The following is an 18795-nucleotide window of genomic DNA, read 5'->3' as shown; positions in this document are numbered from 1 at the left end:
AGAAATTGATAAGATCCATTCCCGATAAACCTGTGCCGTACCATCTGACATCATCAGCACAAATGACATGCCATGTGGGGAAAGCACATGACGTGACAAATAATTATCGAAAGTGATTTTAAAAAATAAATATGAATTTATTCGGTTAAAAAATTTTATACATACATTTAATTACTTATCACCATATCAACAAAAATAATTACTTTTAACAATCAACGTGTACAATTATCTATAGAACAAAAAATAATTTACGCTATCAATGCATCAAAATTTAACTCTCTAAATTTTTATAAGTTAAATTACTTCCTCAAATTTTCATTAAATTAAATTGGTCACCCAAATTAACTAACATACATCACTTAGTAGTATAGTTCTTAAACCATTTTTTGTCTTCACACCATGTGATTCCTGTAAATGTGGATTGTTAAGTTCCATCACAAACGCATCATTTTGTTCCATCCTACATGGAATTTAATACGCTACACCAGCATGGGTTAGAGATCAATTTAACTTGCCATGAAATTTGAGGGAGCATTTACTCCTCTTTTACCTTATTTATGTTGATATCAACAGAGGTGAGGCCACATGTTAAGATGGAAAATAGAGTACAAAATTCTACATTAAATGTACATAGATTATAAGCCCTTTGCAATGAAAAGTAAATAAACTGATAACTTGAGCATAAAGAAAAATAAATATATATGTCAACAATAATTATTTACCCACACAAATGTATGTTCCCTATAAAATATCCAAAATTTTCTTCTTTCATATGTATAACAGTATAAGGTTAAGGTTTTATCAAATTACTACTATTCAGAGGCACCCACATTCAAGATAATGGTTTTAAATTAAACCACACATTTCTTATAACAAACACTCTGCACTTAAACTTTCTAAAAAATAATTCTATTAACTTTCCCCTTACAAGAATTCACCTCATTTACCTTAATTTTGATGACAGGTTTTAACAATTTCTGAAACTCCTTCACTACAAAAGTAACCAATCCATATATCTGTTTGCAAACTTACTTCGATTGCATTCTCCACCAATTTTAGTTTTTGTTGACCTTTTCTACACAACTTGGGTGTAGATCATAGTCACAAACATCACAAGAGAATGCCCAGAATTTCCCTTTCTCTTTACAGGAATCACATACATATGCTTTGGCCATATCCAACTTCAGCACATGTTCATGCTTGACATCCTCGAACTGTTGCGGCAAAGCCTCTCCTTCCTTTCTAAGAGCTGCTTCTAGATCCCTTATCCGTGATTCGGTGAAGGGGAATGCTTCTGCACCATATGAGGAGACCATAAACTTCCCATTGGTACTAGTCACTTTGCCATCTGGTCCGACAAAGACCAAAGCCGGAATTCCTTTTATGTCAAAGATCCTACAAAGGTCATGCCTAGTTTTGTCCTCGTATGGGATGGCGAGCCATGGCATATTACTTCTGTTGACATTGAACTCCTTCAGGTCTCTATCTGTCGAGATTAAAACAACCTCGCAGCAGTCACCTTTTGCAGCCTTGAGATTTTTGTATAAATCCATGAGTTGGACAGTGAATGCGCGGCATGGAGGAGACCAATAGGCACAAAAGTAGAGGCCTATAGTTTTACCAACTAGTTGAGATATTGGTACCTGCAATCATAAGACAAGTCTTATGCTATGAAACACAAATAAGGACCCAATACTAAACAAAATTTCAGAAACATTGTAAGAATAATGGACATATAACAGAATTTCTATCTAAGAGAGAAAATACTAATCTAAAGATTAATATAATTTATTGTAAACACAATAAATGTACTTATGCCATATGTGAATAACATAATGCATAATAAAAACTCCAGGCAAGGTCACTAGGCTACCTTTCTATCATCTCCAGTGATAAGAAAGTCGCGTCCCTCGTCTGCCAATAATTCCTCCAAATTTGCTTCTTCGCGTTTCTTTCTATCCTTGGCTTTCAATTCCTCATATCTCTTCCTTGTGAAGGGAAAAGAATCAGCACCATAATCCTCAATGGTCACAATTAAATCGTCTTCGACTATCGTTCCATCAGGATATAATGGACGGAATGATGGGATTCGATCAACTTGGTATCTGTTGATGAATCTTCTATGCAACTTTGCATCAAACGGGACAGCTAGCCATGGCATACTCTTCAAGTGTTCCTTAAAACCATCCTCATCATGATCAAAAGAGATGAAGATAATCTCCAAATTTAGGCCTCTCTTTCTCAGTGTACCATAGAGTTCAATCAAATGGGGAATGAATGCTCTGCAAGGTCTGCACCAATTTGCAGAGAAAAAGAGGCAAATGATTTTCCCATCGCATTCCGACAAGGGTACCTATTCTCATTGTTCAAAGATGGCAAGTATTAGCTATAGTGACTAAGATCATAGAATTGCAAATCTTGGTTAGAGAGAGGGCTCTGCAGAAACTAATATACCTTCCCTTCACTTGATACAAGGAACTCAACACCTTCAGCAGCAAATATCTTCAAAATATCATAGTCATCAATATATTCAGCTTGAAACCCTGCCATAGATACACTGCAAGGGCAAACAGACCTGAAGATAGAATACAAACAGTTCAGACACTTCAAAAATTTTCACAAAATTTGTCTAAAGCACTTCACTCCTTCAATTAAGATTTGGGGGTATTCAGAATGAATAGATCAGCTATATATATATAGAATTAAAAATATTTTTCACATAGGATATCCAATCGTATATTGCCGCATCAGCAAAAATCAGACAAATTCAAAAGTCAAATTAGCTAACAATGTAAAACTCTTCTACACCAAGTAAATGCATAGCAATTAAACTCCAAGAATATTTGAGAACAAATATGCAGGATATTCCCCTGAAGGATGATGCTTCAGTCTTTGAAACTTATAACAAAGAGGTTGCGTATAGGTTTTCCTAATTGAAGAACCACGTATTCTTCTTCCATCACATCATACAGTGATTTTTATGATCAACGAATGACTTAGCTAATTGTTTATATTACAATATCAATAACTAAATTCTGAATATGAAAGTTAGCAAAATCATTGCATTCAAGAAATATCTCATAAACATTTCATACTAATTTGATCAAAAGAACCATTTTTTATAACTTGAGAGACATGCATAGAGCTTCATGAAGAGCATAAACCCCGAATCAAATACATGCATGCTTTTGAAGATTAATCGAAGTGTTATTACTTGTTACCTTGCAGCAGAAGCTGAAGCTGAAGCTGAAGCTGAAGAAGAAGAAGAGCACAGCACCAAAGATTTTGTTAGTGGATAAAGGTTTGAGTTTTCTTCACAAAAGCAGAGATTTTATTGATATTGGTGGAGAGCGGTGGGAAAATCAGACACATTTAATTTAATTAACGTTAATTAACAATTAATTTTAATTATAATTAAATAACACTTTGATTGTGACTTGGGGAATACTAGCACTACATACATAGGAGCTAAACTAGAATAACTGTTTCTAATTTTGATACTAACTTTTAATTATTTATTTTCTTGTTACTATTTTAGTATATCTACAAGTACTAAGAAATTAAAATAGATTAATAGAATAAATGCTTTTAGTTGTGTTTTTTTTTATCATCTCGTGTTCTTTCATTAATTGTTTAACTAGTTAACTACTTTACTTCTCTACTGCTAATAAAGGAACTAAAATAGGACAACTGCCAATTTATTCTATTTTTTTATTAAGAAAATTATTCTATTTTTAATATAATATAAAAGATATAAATTAATATACATTTACTACTATAAATAACACTTACCTAGTATAAAGCCTATTAAATTTTTAAGATTTAATTATTTTATTAGTTTTTATATTTTAAATATTTTTAATTAAGTTTATATATTATTTTTAATTTTATGATTAAATTTTTTCTGTATAAAGAATATTAATGTTAATAGAATATTTTTTTTGTTAATTCAAAATACTCAAAAATAAAACAAATAATTATCTTTTTTTGTGAAAAAAAAATTACTCTCCTATCTGTGGCATATAAAGTTGATATTAATTTTTTTCACAATAAATTTAAGCTATTTTTTTGGGTTAATAATGTCACGTGACAAATTTTAATAACTCGATAAAAGATAAAAATTAACTAATCATATTTTAGTAAAAATTTTAAAAAATTAAAAAGAAATATTCTTATCAATTATTATTTGATTAAAACATAAAATAATAATTAAATGTAATAAACATACATTAAAAGTGTTGTAATAACAATTATAAAAAATTTAGTCACAAATATTCAAATTTTATAACTTACACATGTTAAAATTCTTATTATTATACTATTTGGTCTATTTATACATATTACACAAGACTCTTGATACTCTTCATTTCTTAGTCTCACATACCAATTATTAAAAGTTCTTTCGAATAAGTTTAAATTTGACACGTCTTCTTATTAGATATATTTAAATATATTATAATTATAAAATTATTTCATAATTTTATATTATATTTTTTGTATTTTTCATTCTCATTCATTTATTTTTCTTTAATTATTTACAAACTAAAAAACACTACATGAGAAGACAAAATATAGCAATCAAAGTAAATGTAAAAATAAAAACAAAAAAATAAAGAGATAACTTTGTATAATTTTAATACAAAAAATTATGTCTTTTTTAAAAATAAATAGATTTAAATAATAAACTAAATTTTAATTTATATTACATTTTAGTTGAATAATTATATGAAATTATACACTGATGAGTTTGAAAAACTCCAAATTAAATTGATGATGATCAAATACTATTAACAAAATTAATTACAAAATTATTAATTTGATCTTCATGTTATAGTTGCTGATTAATAATTTTGTTTGTTTTGCAGATTATGTATATTGGGCATAAAAGCAAAACAAATCCCAATTGTGCTAAGAAAATATAATTAGCCTCGTGTAAAATTGACATATTAAGTGGCTGAATTATTATTGTGTCTTGGGTCGAAAGAAAGAAACGTTAGTTAGCCCATTGTGAATCTAATATTCAGCCTTTATTACAAAAATATCTTAATTATTATGGCTGAATTATTGCTATGATTATTGGGCCAGTTTTATTTAAACAAGCTCAAAGTTAATATTTCTACAAGACCAAGAGGCTTGGTCCGAAATTGAAAAGAGAAAGAAAGCATAGGTTGCATGCTTTCAACAGATCCCACTCTCATCATAAGATGGATTTCAAATTTTGATTGAATGCATATTAATGCAGACATTGGAAATAGGAAAGAGAAAGAGAAATTGATTTGATGGCATTAATGATGTCCCACGCCACTTAGCAAAAGGAAAGGAAAATTAATTCATTTTAATTTCTTCATTCAAATCACATTGAAAGTTTTCTCTCTTCTCTCTCTTCTTTCTTCAAACTTCGGTCACTTCACAGGAAATATGGAAGAAATTTTAAGCTATCAGAAGAAGGTAGAAGAAGCTAGTAGCAAGGCCATTATGATGATGGCATCAAGAAAAAGTAAATCTGAAGTATGGTGTGGCTGAGATCTTTGCCACAAAAGGTAAGATGTGGTGAAGTCTGAAGTGATCTCAAGCTCTCCATACCAAAAATGGTGGAGATCCAACTCGGTCAGAGGAAGAAGATCCTTGGAGGCATGGCTCGTCTCTGCTTTTGCTCAACCACTACAGGAGGTAACTACAATAGCTACGTGGAGGATGAGGCAGAAGTTAGGGCAGATGGAGCTGTCATCATCAAGAACTCATCAAAGGATAGGAATCCTTCTTGGAGTGCAAGTCACGGATTGATGAAGCTTGGTGCAAAGGGAAGACACAGAGGTAATTGCATATTGGGTTTTATATTCGGTTTTCTCTCTTCTCTCTCTGGCCGAACCGGTTTTGGTTTGAAGAAGAAGAAGTTTAGCTTGGTTCAACAGTTTCAACCGTGGAGGCTTCCCCTTCTATAAATAAGGGAGAACAGCCAGGGTTTGAAGCAAGGAGTAAGAGTGCAAGGCACAGAGTTCTCATAGCTACCTAAGCTAACAGAAGTTCTTCTCCCTCAATGTTCTTCATTTTGTATTTTTCTGTTTAATTTTGTCTGTCTTGAGTCTCATGGAAAAAGGCAAACAGTGAGGTTTGTAAGAAAAAGTCATAGAGCGAAAAAAGGCAGAGTATACAAAATTAAAGAAAAAAGCCATAGATGTCCTAGAGGTCCTTTGTACATCTGTGTTGTATTTCATGATTCTGTGGGAATCCCCTTGCAAGTTGGGTTAGCACTTAGCAGTTGAAACCTTGGTAGGTGACCAAGTCAAGTTCAGGATTGGGGTTTAGATTCTGGACTTGTCCCGGATAGAAAGGGTAGTTCCTAGGGAGAATTGGTGTTTGTAATCATGATGATTATAGTGAAATTCCATCATTGTTGTGATGGAGACTGGATATAGGCTGCATTACACTTGGCAGCTGAACCAGGATACTTCGTGGTGTGATTCTCTCTATCTCTTCTACTCCATTTCTGTTTCTGCTGCATAGGAGACAAAACTGAAAATTATCTCTTGCCTGGTTACGAGACAAAAAGAAAAAGTCTCGTGGCTAGGTACGGGACAAAAAGCAAAAAGTCTCCTGAAGTTATCTCTAAGACCAGCAAGTGTTATTAAGCGAAAAAAAGGGGCTAAGATTCAACCCCCCCCCCCTTCTCATAGCCACTGATAAACCATCAATTTGTATCAGAGCTTGGTCTCAAAGAGATCAAGCTTTACAACTTGGAGAAAAGATCCAGATGGCAGAGAACAGTGGCTCAAACTTGGTGTCCTATAATCTGATAGAAGGACAGTCAAGCAACAGACCTCCTCTTTTCAATGGGAAGAACTACACCTAATGGAAGAAGAGAATGAAGATTTTTGTCCAAGCAGTAGATTACAGACTATAGAAGATCATCCTGGAAGGTCCTCAATATCCAACCACCACAAGTGCTGAAGGAGTGGTCTCCCTTAAATCCGAAGCCAGTTGGACCGAAGAAGACAGAAAGAAGGTGGAACTCAATGCCAAGGCTATCAACTTGCTCAATTGTGCAATCAGCTTTGAGAAATACCAACGGGTATCACGATACACAACGGCAAAGAAAATTTGAGACAAACTTCAAGTTACTCATGAAGGAACCACCATAGTGAAGAAACCAGGATAGACATGCTAAACAGAGAATATGAAATGTTCTCAATAAAGGAAGGAGAATCAATAGATGAAATGTTTGAAAGATTCAACATCATCATTGTTGGCTTGGATGCTATGGGGATTAAGTATCTTGATTCTGTGCTTGTGAGAAGAGTCTTGAGATGTCTCACAAAAGAGTGGAAAATAAAGGCATTGATAATATCTGAGAGTAGTGGTCTTGATTCCATGACATATGATGATTTGAGAGGAAATTTACTTGCATTTGAAAATACATATTTGAAAAAAGATACAAAAAAGAAAGGAATAGCTCTCACATCTGTTACTAACCCCCTGGATGATGAATCCAGTGATTATTCTTCTGAAAATGAGTTTGTTTTGTTTGCTAAAAAATTTCAGGAAAATGGTGAAACTCAAGGAAAGAAGCAAAGGAAGAAGCTCTAGGAAACAAAAGAAAGATTTTAGCAAGTTGACCTGTTACAACTGTAAAGAAACTGGCCATTTCAAATCTGATTGTCCTAAATTAAAAAAGGAAGATAAGCCTAAGAAGGGAAGGAAGAAAGGACTGATGGCTTTTTGGGAGGACTTGGAAAACGACTCAGAAGATGATGAAGAATCTGAAACCAAGTCCCAACCGTGTCTCATGGCAGATCACGTTGAACATGTAGTATTTCATAACCCTGACACTAAAGATCTTCATCTCATGATAGACCACCTTTCTGAAAAAATATATGCTTCTTGCTTGATAACCAAGATCTTGAACAATAAATCACCATTCTTAAAGCTGAAAATGGCTTTCTCAAAGAAAAATTAAAGGAGTCTGAAACTGCTGTTGATCTTGTTGAAGAAAACAAGCAGTTAAGAGCTCAACTTAACAGCTGTGAAAGTAATCATTCTGTGGTAGCATATGTAAACTATTTTAAAGAAAATGAAGAATTGCTTAAAGAGGTCAAAAATCTCAAAGAAGACTGATGAGCGGATATTTTATACGCTTTTTGGGGTTAATTTCATATAGTTTTTAGTATGTTTTAGTTAGTTTTTAGTTTATTTCCATTAGTTTTTAGGAAAAATTCATATTTCTGGACTTTACTATGAGTTGTGTGTTTTTCTGTAATTTCAGATATTTTTCTGGCTGAAATTGAGGGAGCTGAGCAAAAATCTGATTCAGGCTGAAAAAGGACTGCTGATGCTGTTGGATTCTGACCTCCCTGCACTCAAAGTGGATTTTCTGGAGCTACAGAACTAAAAATGGCGCGCTTCCAATTGCGTTGGAAAGTAGACATCTAGGGCTTTCCAGCAATATATAATAGTCCATACTTTGCTCAAGGATAGATGACGTAAACTGGCGTTCAACGCCAGTTCTCTGCCCAATCCTGGCGTCCAGCGCCAGAAAAGGATTAAAAGTTGGAGTTCAACGCCAGAAATGGATCCAAACCTGGCGTTGAACGCCCAAAAAAGCCTTATGCACGTGAAATGTTTAAATCTCAACCCCAGCACACACCAAGTGGGCCCCAGAAGTGGATCTCTGCACCATCTGTCATAGTCTACTCACTTTTTATAAACCTAGGCTACTAGTTTAGTATTTAAACAACTTTTAGAGACTTATTTTGTATCTCATGACATTTTAGATCTGAACTTTGTACTCTTTGACGGCATGAGTCTCTAAACTCCATTGTTGGGGGTGAGGAGCTCTGCTGTGTCTCGATGAATTAATGCAAGTATTTCTGTTTTCCATTCAAACATGCGTGTTCTTATCTAAGATATCCATTCGCGCCTAACTATGGAGAAGGTGATGATCAGTGACACTCATCACCTTCCTCAATTCATGAACGTGTGTCTGACAATCACCTCCGTTCTACATCAGATTGAATGAATATCTCTTAGATTCCTTAATCAGAATCTCCGTGGTATAAGCTAGATTGATGGCGGCATTCATGAGAATCCGGAAAGTCTAAACCTTGTTTGTGGTATTCCGAGTAGGATTCAGGGATTGAATGACTGTGACGAGCTTCAAACTCGCGAGTGCTGGGCGTAGTGACAGACGCAAAAGGAGGGTGAATCCTATTCCAGCATGATCGGGAACCTCAGATGATTAGCCGTGCTGTGACAGAGCATTTGGATCATTTTCACAAGAGGAGGGGATGTAACCATTGACAACGGTGATGCCCCAACACACAGCTTGCCATAGAAGGACGTGCGTGCGTGAATCAGAGGACAAAGGAAAGCAGAGATTTAGAAGACAAAGCATCTCCAAAACTCCAACATATTCTCCATTACTGCATAACAAGTAACCTTTAACCCATGCTCTCTTGTTTATTCGCAATTCAACTGATAAATACAATTGACTTCCTGACTAAGAATTGCAAGATAACCATAGATTGCTTCAAACCAACAATCTCCGTGGGATTCGACCCTTACTCACGTAAGGTATTACTTGGACGACCCAGTGCACTTGCTGGTTAGTGGTACGAGTTGTGAAAAGTGTTATTCACAATTCGTGCACCAAGTTTTTGGCGCCGTTGCCGGGGATTGTTCGTGTTTGAACAACTGACGGTTTATTTTGTTGCTTAGATTAGGAAAATTTTTTTTTTTGGTTTAGAGTCTCTTATTATCGTTCTTAGTTAAAAATATCCTTCTTCAAAACAAGTGTTACATTTACTGCCCAATTGGCTAGAGTGTTGGTCTAAGTCCGTAGCAGTTTGGTACACTCTTTTTAAAATCTTTTTCAAAAATAATATTTTCTCTATTAAATTTTGTGCCAAACTTTAAGTTTGGTGTTTTCTTGTTGATTTCCCTTTGATTTTCGAAAATTTTAGTTTGATTTTCTAAAAATTTTAAGTTTGGTGTTCTTTCTTCATGTTCTTGTGTTCTTGTGAGTCTTCAAAGTGTTCTTGAATTTTCCCTGTGTCTTGATCTTAAAATTTTAAGTTTGGTGTTCCTTGGTGTTTTTCCCTCCAAAATTTTCGAAAACAAGGAGCATTAGATCTAAAAATTTTAAGTCTTGTGCTATTTTATTGTTTTTCTCTTTCCTCACTAAATTCAAAAATATATTTTCTCTCTAATTTTAAAACTAATTTTCGAAAATCCTTTTTAAAAAAAAATTCAGATTTTTTTTTAAAAATTTAAAATCTTTTCCAAATCATATCTTTTTCAAAACTTCCTTACCATTTTCTCTCCCCTCATTTTTTCGAAAATCTTCACCTATTTTATTTTATTTTATTTTAATTTATTTTATTTTCGAAATAAATAAATAAAAATAAAAATAAAAATATTTTTTTTTTACATCATCTCCCTTTTTCCATCATGGATCTAAGTGGAAATGAACAGTCCAGGAGGACTCTGGGGTCATATGCTAATCCCTCTACTGCTTCATATGGGAGTAGTATTTGCATACCCTCCATTGGAGTCAGTAGCTTTGAGTTGAATCCTCAGCTCATTATCATGGTGCAGCAAAATTGCCAGTATTCCGGTCTTCCACAGGAAGAACCTACAGAGTTTCTGGCACAGTTTTTACAAATTGCTGACACAGTACATGATAAGGAAATAGATCAGGATGTCTACAGACTATTACTGTTTCCATTTGCTGTGAAAGATCAAGCTAAGAGGTGGTTAAATAACCAACCTAAGGCTAGCATAAGGACATGGAAACAGCTGACAGAAAAATTCCTGAATCAATACTTTCCCCCAAAACGGATGACACAGCTAAGGCTGGACATCCAAGGCTTTAAACAAGGAGATAATAAATCTCTTTATGATGCATGGGAGAGATACAGAGAGATGCTACGAAAATGCCCCTTTGAAATGTTTTCAGAGTGGGTTCAGTTAGACATCTTCTATTATGGGCTTGCAGAAGGAGCTCAGATGTCTCTAGATTACTCAGCTGGTGGATCTATCCACATGAGAAAGACAATTGAAGAAGCCCAAGAGCTCATTGATACAGTTGCCAGAAATCAGCATCTGTACCTAAGCAGTGACCCTTCCATGAAAGAAGAGGTGAAAATAGTAACTGCTGAACTCAGTCCTGTGAAACAAGCTGCTGAATTCAATCAGCAATTGGATTTTCTAACAAAGCAGTTAGCTGAATTCAAGGATAAACTACAAGAGACAAGGATGGCTAATATAAATGTGGAAGAACAATTGAAGCAAACCAAGCAGCAGCTGTCAAGACAAATAACAGAAGAATGCCAAGCAGTTCAATTAAGAAGTGGGAAAACATTAAATACCCCACCTCAAGGCAGCAAAGAGCCAAGGAATGAGCAAACCATCCAAAATTCACCTGAGGACAGTAAGAGCCCAGGGAAAAGCAATTCTGGCGTTAAAACGCCAGAAATTTGGTGGAAGGCTGGCGTTGAACGCCCAGACCCTGCCCAAAACTGGCGTTTAACGCCAGTAACAAGCAAGGACTGGCGTTCAACGCCAGAAACAAGCAAGGATCTGGCGTTGAACGCCCAAAATGGGCAAGATCTGGCGCTGAACGCTCAAAATGGGCACAGTTCTGGCGTTCAGACGCTAGGAACAGACAATGAGTTGGGGTCTCACGTCACTCCAGCTTCTAACCCTGGCACTCAATTGCCAGTGAGGGATCAGACACACACAAATGCTGATAACAACCCCTCTAAAAAGGCTTCTTCAACCACTTCTGTAGGCAATAAATCTGCAGCAACTAAGGTTGAGGAATATAAAGCCAAGATACCTTATCCTCAAAAACTCCGGAAAGAGGAGCAGGATAAGCAATTTGCTCGCTTTGCAGATTACCTCAGGACTCTTGAAATAAAGATTCTATTTGCAGAAGCACTTGAGCAAATACCTTCTTATGCCAAGTTCATGAAAGAGATCTTGAGTCATAAAAAGGATTGGAGAGAAACAGAAAGAGTTCTCCTCACTGAAGAATGCAGGGCAGTCATTCTGAAAAGCTTTCCTGAAAAGCTTAAAGACCCTGGGAGTTTTCTGATACCATGCATATTAGAAGGTTAATGCACCAAGACAGCTTTATGCGATCTTGGGGCAAGCATCAACCTAATACCTGCATCCACTATCAGAAAGCTTGGCTTAACTGAAGAAGTTAAACCAACCCGGATATGTCTCCAACTTGCTGATGGCTCCACTAAATACCCATCAGGCGTGATTGAAGACATGATTGTCAGAGTTGGGCCATTCGCCTTTCCCACTGACTTTGTTGTGCTGGAAATGGAGGAGCACAAGAGTGCTACTCTCATTCTAGGAAGATCCTTCCTAGCAACTGGACGATCCCTCATTGACGTCCAATAGGGGAAAATAACCCTGAGAGTCAATGATGATGAGTTTAAGTTGAACGCTGTCAAAGCCATGCAGCATCCTGACACATCAAAAGACTGCATGAAAGTCGATCTTATCGACTCTTTGGTAGAAGAGATCAACATGGCTGAGAGTCTCGAATCAGAGTTGGAAAATATCTTTAAAGATGTTCAGCCTGATTTAGAGGATTCAGAGGACATGAAAGAGCCTCTGAAAATTCTTCTGGAAGAAGAAAAACCTCCTAAACCCGAGCTCAAGCCATTACCACCATCCTTGAAATATGCATTTCTGGGAGAAGGTGACACTTTTCCAGTGATCATAAGCTCTGCCTTAAATTCACAGGAAGAGGAAGCACTTATTCAAGTGCTAAGGACACACAAGACAGCTCTTGGGTGGTCTATAGGTGACCTTAAGGGCATAAGCCCAGCTAGATGCATGCACAAAATCTTATTGGAGGATAATGCCAAACCAGTGGTTCAACCATAGAGGCGGCTAAATCCAGCCATGAAGGAAGTGGTGCAGAAAGAGGTCACCAAATTACTAGAGGCTGGGATTATTTATCCTATTTCTGATAGCCCCTGGGTGAGCCCTGTCCAAGTCGTCCCAAAAAAGGGAGGCATGACAGTGATTCATAATGAAAAGAATGAACTGGTTCCTACAAGAACAGTTACAGGGTGGCGCATGTGTATTGACTACAGAAGGCTCAATACAGCCACCAGAAAGGATCATTTTCCTTTACCATTCATAGACCAGATGCTAGAAAGATTGGCAGGTCATGATTATTACTGCTTTTTGGATGGCTACTCAGGCTATAACCAGATTGCAGTAGATCCCCAGGATCAAGAAAAAATAGCATTCACATGTCCATCTGGAGTGTTTGCTTATAGAAGGATGCCATTTGGGCTGTGTAATGCGCCTGCAACCTTCCAGAGATGCATGCTCTCTATTTTCTCTGATATGGTGGAAAATTTTCTGGAAGTCTTCATGGATGACTTCTCAGTATATGGAGACTCATTCAGCTCCTGTCTTGATCACCTGAAACTTGTTCTGAAAAGATGCCAAGAGACCAACCTAGTTTTAAACTGGGAAAAATGTCACTTCATGGTGACTGAAGGGATTGTCCTTGGGCATAAAATTTCAAACAAGGGAATAGAGGTGGATCAAGCAAAGATAGAGGTAATTGAAAAATTACCCCCACCTGCCAATGTTAAGGCAATCAGAAGCTTTCTGGGGCATGCAGGATTCTATAGGAGGTTTATAAAGGATTTTTCAAAAATCGCAAAACCTCTAAGCAATCTGCTAACTGCTGACACGCCATTTGTGTTTGACACAGAGTGTCTACAGGCGTTTGAAACGCTGAAAGCTAAGCTGGTCACAGCACCAGTTATTTCTGCACCAGACTGGACATTACCATTTGAGTTAATGTGTGATGCCAGTGATCACGCCATTGGTGCAGTATTGGGACAGAGGCATGACAAGCTTCTGCACGTCATTTATTATGCTAGTCGCGTTTTGAATGATGCCCAGAAAAATTACACAACCACAGAAAAAGAATTACTTGCAGTGGTTTATGCCATTGACAAGTTCAGGTCATACTTAGTACGATCAAAAGTGATTATATATACTGATCATGCTGCTCTTAAATATCTACTCACAAATCAGGATTCAAAACCCAGGCTCATCAGATGGGTGTTGCTTCTGTAAGAGTTTGATATAGAAATAAGAGACAGAAAAGGGACAGAGAACCAAGTGGCTGATCATCTATCCCGGATAGAGCCAGTAGAAGGGACGCCCCTTCCCTCTCTTGAGATCTCTGAGACCTTTCCGGATGAGCATTTATTTGCCATTCAGGAAACACCATGGTTTGCCGATATTGCAAACTATAAAGCTGCAAGGTTCATACCCAAGGAATACAACAGGATACAAAAGAAGAAATTAATTACTGATGCAAAGTACTACTTGTGGGATGAACCCTATCTCTTTAAGAGATGTATAGACGGAATAATCCATAGGTGTGTGCCTAGAGAAGAAGCACAGAGGATCCTGTGGCATTGCCATGGATCTCAATATGGAGGCCATTTCGGAGGTGAGCGAACAGCCACCAAGGTCCTCCAATGTGGCTTCTATTGGCCCACACTCTATAAAGATTCCCGAGAGTTTGTACGTAACTGTGACAGTTGCCAGAGAGTTGGTAATCTGCCTCATGGTTACGCCATGCCTCAACAAGGAATTTTGGAAATTGAGTTGTTCGATGTATGGGGAATTGACTTCATGGGACCTTTCCCACCATTATACTCAAACACTTATATTCTGGTGGCAGTTGACTATGTATCAAAATGGGTTGAGGCCATTGCCACACCCACCAATGATACTAAAACAGTGCTGAAGTTCCTCCAAAAATATATCTTTAGCAGGTTTGGTGTCCCTAGAGTACTAATCAGTGATGGGGGCACTCACTTCTGCAATAAACAGCTTTACTCTGCCATGGTTCGGTATGGAATTCGCCATAAGGTGGCTACTCCATATCATCCACAAACTAATGGGCAAGCTGAAGTCTCTAACAGAGAATTAAAGAGAATCCTAGAACGGACAGTAAGTACCCGTAGAAAGGATTGGGCACGGAGCTTGGATGATGCTCTGTGGGCTTACAGAACAGCATTCAAGACCCCTATAGAGACCTCTCCATACCAACTTGTGTATGATAAGGCATGTCACCTGCCCGTGGAACTGGAACATAAGGCCTACTGGGTAACCAGATTCCTAAACTTTGATGCCAAATTAGCAGGAGAAAAAAGATTGCTCCAGCTAAATGAGCTAGAGGAGTTCAGATTCACAGCTTTCGAAAATGCCAAGCTTTATAAAGAGAAATAAAAAAAGTGGCATGACAGAAAGCTGTCATCTAGAATCTTTGAACCAGGACAGAAGGTTCTGCTGTTTAACTCTAGACTCAGGCTATTCCCCGGGAAATTAAAATCCCGGTGGAGGGGACCATACGTGATTACAAGTGTCTCACCATATGGTCATGTGGAGCTTCAAGATATTGATTCTGATAAGAGGTTCATTGTCAATGGACAGAGAATCAAGCACTATCTTGAAGGCAACGTTGAGCAAGAGTGCTCAAGGCTGAAGCTAGACTTAAAGCTCAGCAAGGTCCATCTAAAGACAATAAAGAAGCGCTTGCTGGGAGGCAACCCAGCCATGGGGCATCAATCCTCTAAGCATTTTGTCCTATTTTTATTTTTATTTGTTTATATAGAGTTCATTGATAACAAGGTAAAGAATCAATTGCATAAGTTCACAGAGTTACAGAAGGAATCTGTACACAAAACAGAGAAAAAGAGCTCACTGGCAAGAAAAAGCCAGTAAGAGCCCATTTTGGGCGTTCAGCGCCCAAAAGGGGCAGCCAGTGGGCGCTGAACGGCAGTAAGGATAGCAATCTGGCGTTCAACGCCAGAAAAGGGCAACAACTGGGCGTTGAATGCCCAGGGGAACAGCAATTGGGCGTTGAACGCCCAAAACAGGCAGTGTTTGGGCGTTCAAACGCCAGGATGATGGGGAGGAGGCAAATTCCTTTTTCTTCATATTTTTTCATTTCAATCTTGATTTTCTTACTTCAATTAATGATTTCTTGCATAAACATGTTAAGAACCCTGATTTCTAAAATCCCTAATTTCTAAAAACCCTACCTTAAAAATATCAAATATATCTTAATCCATAAGCACAAACCCTCTTTGCAAATTCAATCCAACTCTTTTCAAATCTTTTTAAAAACAAATCTATCTTTTCAACTCATCAATATCTTTTTCAAAAAAATAAAATCTAGATCTATCTTTTTCAAAAATCTTCTCTTATCATATCTTCTATCTTATCTTTTCCAAATCAATCTTTTTTATCATATCTTTATCTCTTTTTTTTTTCGAAAATCCACCCTCCCTCCCTTTAAATTTGGGTTCGGCCTCCCTCCCCTTCCATCAACAATTGCACCTAGCTCTCCTTCTATCCCTCTCCTTTCTTTTCTTTTGCTTGAGGACAAGCAAACCTCTAAGTTTGGTGTGTTTATCCGCGATCACTAAGATCATGGCCCCTAAAAGAAAACAACCCACTCCAAGAGGCAAGAAAGAGAGCGTTCCAAAACCACTTTGGAATCAAGGGAAGTTCTTATCTAAAGAACATTCAGACCATTACAACAAAATAATGGGTCTGAGATCAGTGATCCCGGAAGTTAGATTCGATCTGAAAGAAGATGAATATCCGGAGATCCAGGAGCAAATTCGAATCAGGAACTGGGAAGTCCTAGCTAATCCTGAAACAAAAGTGGGAAGGAATATGGTCCAGGAGTTCTATGCTAATATGTGGCAGACTGACAAGCAAAAACTATCTGGAACTGCTTTCTATGAATATCGGACCATGGTCAGAGGAAAGATTGTTCATACCATCCCTGATAAGATCAGAGAGATCTTAAAGCTACCTCAGCTGAAAGATGATCCAGACTCCTTCAACAGGAGAATGATGAGAACAGACAAGGGCCTGGATAAGATTCTAGAGGACATATGTATCCCTGGAGCCAGTAGACCACCAACACAAAGGGTGTCCCAAATCAACTCAAGAGAGAGGATCTCAAACCAGTCGCCAGAGGATGGCTGGACTTCATTGGGCATTCTCTGTTGCCTACTAGCAACCGTTCTGAAGTCACAGTTAAAAGAGCAGTGATGATCCATTGCATCATGATGGGAAAAGAAGTGGAAGTTCATCAGCTGATCTCAGCTGAATTCTACAAAATTGCTAACAAAAATTCTAAAGAGGCCAGGTTGGCTTATCCAAGCGTGATTTCTCTGCTCTGCAAGGACGCCGGAGTAAGGATGGGAATAACTGAGTATATCTCAGTTGAGAAACCAATCACCAAAGCATCAATGGAAAAATAACAAGCACAGGATGATCCCACCAAGAAGAAAACACAGGAATTTCTCCCAGAAATCCCTCAATCTGAATACTGGGAGTATCTTGAGACGTCTGTCACCAAGATACGGGAAGCTATGGAGCAAATAATAAAAGAACAGAAGGAACACAGTCAAATGCTGACCTATATGTTTAAAGAACAAGAGGAGCAAGGGCGTGACTTAAGGGAATTGAAGCGCCAGAAGTTATCTCTTGAAGAATCAAGCACCCCACGGATCAGAGGAACACCCATTTCCCAGAACAAAGGTTGTTAAATTCCAATTTCTGCTTTAACTCTGTGATAGTGTCATTAGAGAAGTTCACCTTAGGAGTCATATAGTAGTAATTAGTATCTATTTTGATTTTATCTCCAATTAAGCCATAGTTTATTTTTCTCATCATCAGCAAACATGAATAAAATAGTAGATTTTTTGAATAAGAGGCAATAAAATTTCGAGTTTTAATAAGAGAAATTCTAATTAGTTACATGTAGTGGCAATACTTTCTGTCTTCTGAATGAATGCTTGAACAGTGCATATGTCTTTTGAATTTGTTGTTTAAGACTGTTAAATATGTTGGCTCTTGAAAGAATGATGAACATGAGACATGTTATTGATAATCTGAAAAATCATAAAAATGATTCTTGAAGCAAGAAAAAGCAGCAAAAAAAAAAAAAACCAATAGCCCTTAAAACCAAAAGGCAAGGGTAATAAAAAGGATCCCAAGGCTTTGAGCATCAGTGGATAGGAGGGCCTAAGGGAATAAAATCCTGGCCTAAGCGGCTAAACCAAGCTGTCCCTAACCATGTGCTTGTGGCGTGAAGGTGTCAAGTGAAAACTTGAGACTGAGCGGTTAAAGTCAAGGTCCAAAGCAGAAAGAAGAGTGTGCTTAAGAACTCTGGACACCTCTAATTGGGGACTTTAGCAAAGCTGAGTCACAATCTAAAAGGTTCACCCAATTATGTGTCTGTGGCATTTATGTATCCGGTGGTAATACTGGAAAACAAAGTGCTTAGGGCCACGTCCAAGACTCATGAAATAGCTGTGTTCAAGAATCATCATACTGAAATAGGAGAATCAATAACACTATCTGAATTCTAAATTCTTATAGATGCCAATCACTCTGAGCTTCAATTGATAAAGTGAGATGCCAAAACTGTTCAGGAGCAAAAAAGCTACTAGTCCCGCTCATCTAATTAGAATCTGAGCTTCACTCAAAAACTCTGAGATATTATTGCTTCTCAACCTATTAGTCTTCTATTTTATTTGTCTAGTTGCTTGAGGACAAGCAACAGTTTAAGTTTGGTGTTGTGATGAGCGGATATTTTATACGCTTTTTGGGGTTAATTTCATATAGTTTTTAGTATGTTTTAGTTAGTTTTTAGTTTATTTCCATTAGTTTTTAGGAAAAATTCATATTTCTGGACTTTACTATGAGTTGTGTGTT

At 37.1% G+C, this 18795-nt stretch overlaps 1 protein-coding gene across 2 annotated transcripts; it reads right to left on the bottom strand.

Annotated features, from left to right (window-relative positions):
- Nucleotides 1-675: 675 nt before the first annotated feature.
- Nucleotides 676-3481, bottom strand: LOC107624113 (protein kinase C-like zinc finger protein). Of its 2 annotated transcripts, none has more exons than XM_016326574.3 (4): nt 3222-3481; nt 2455-2575; nt 1874-2353; nt 676-1643 (listed from the first exon to the last, which is right to left on the bottom strand). In XM_016326574.3, exons 2-4 carry the CDS (start codon nt 2548-2550, stop codon nt 1056-1058), a joined length of 1164 nt encoding a protein of 387 aa, XP_016182060.1. In that variant the 5' UTR covers nt 2551-2575; nt 3222-3481; the 3' UTR covers nt 676-1055. The 2 variants fall into 2 exon arrangements, with proteins under 2 accessions (XP_016182060.1, XP_020969111.1); XM_021113452.2 differs by having other exon boundaries at nt 3215-3350.
- Between the last annotated feature and the right edge of the window lie 15314 nt (nt 3482-18795).

The sequence above is a fragment of the Arachis ipaensis genome, chromosome B10 (genome assembly GCF_059453495.1).
Source record: "Arachis ipaensis isolate K30076 ecotype BB chromosome B10, ASM5945349v1, whole genome shotgun sequence".
In the NCBI taxonomy this organism is placed as follows: Eukaryota; Viridiplantae; Streptophyta; class Magnoliopsida; order Fabales; family Fabaceae; genus Arachis; species Arachis ipaensis.
The sequence above is the reverse complement of the archived record's forward strand: the minus strand, read 5'-3'. Positions and strand labels throughout refer to the sequence as shown.

Bases quoted from the DNA above. Each gene is read 5' to 3' on its own strand.
- LOC107624113 (XM_016326574.3), bottom strand. From the start codon at position 2,550: ATGGCAGGGTTTCAAGCTGAATATATTGATGACTATGATATTTTGAAG. The intron at 2,354-2,454 runs GTATATTAGTTT...CAATGAGAATAG, and splicing joins TTGTATCAAGTGAAGGGAAG to GTACCCTTGTCGGAATGCGA. The intron at 1,644-1,873 runs GTAGCCTAGTGA...TTATGATTGCAG, and splicing joins TCACTGGAGATGATAGAAAG to GTACCAATATCTCAACTAGT.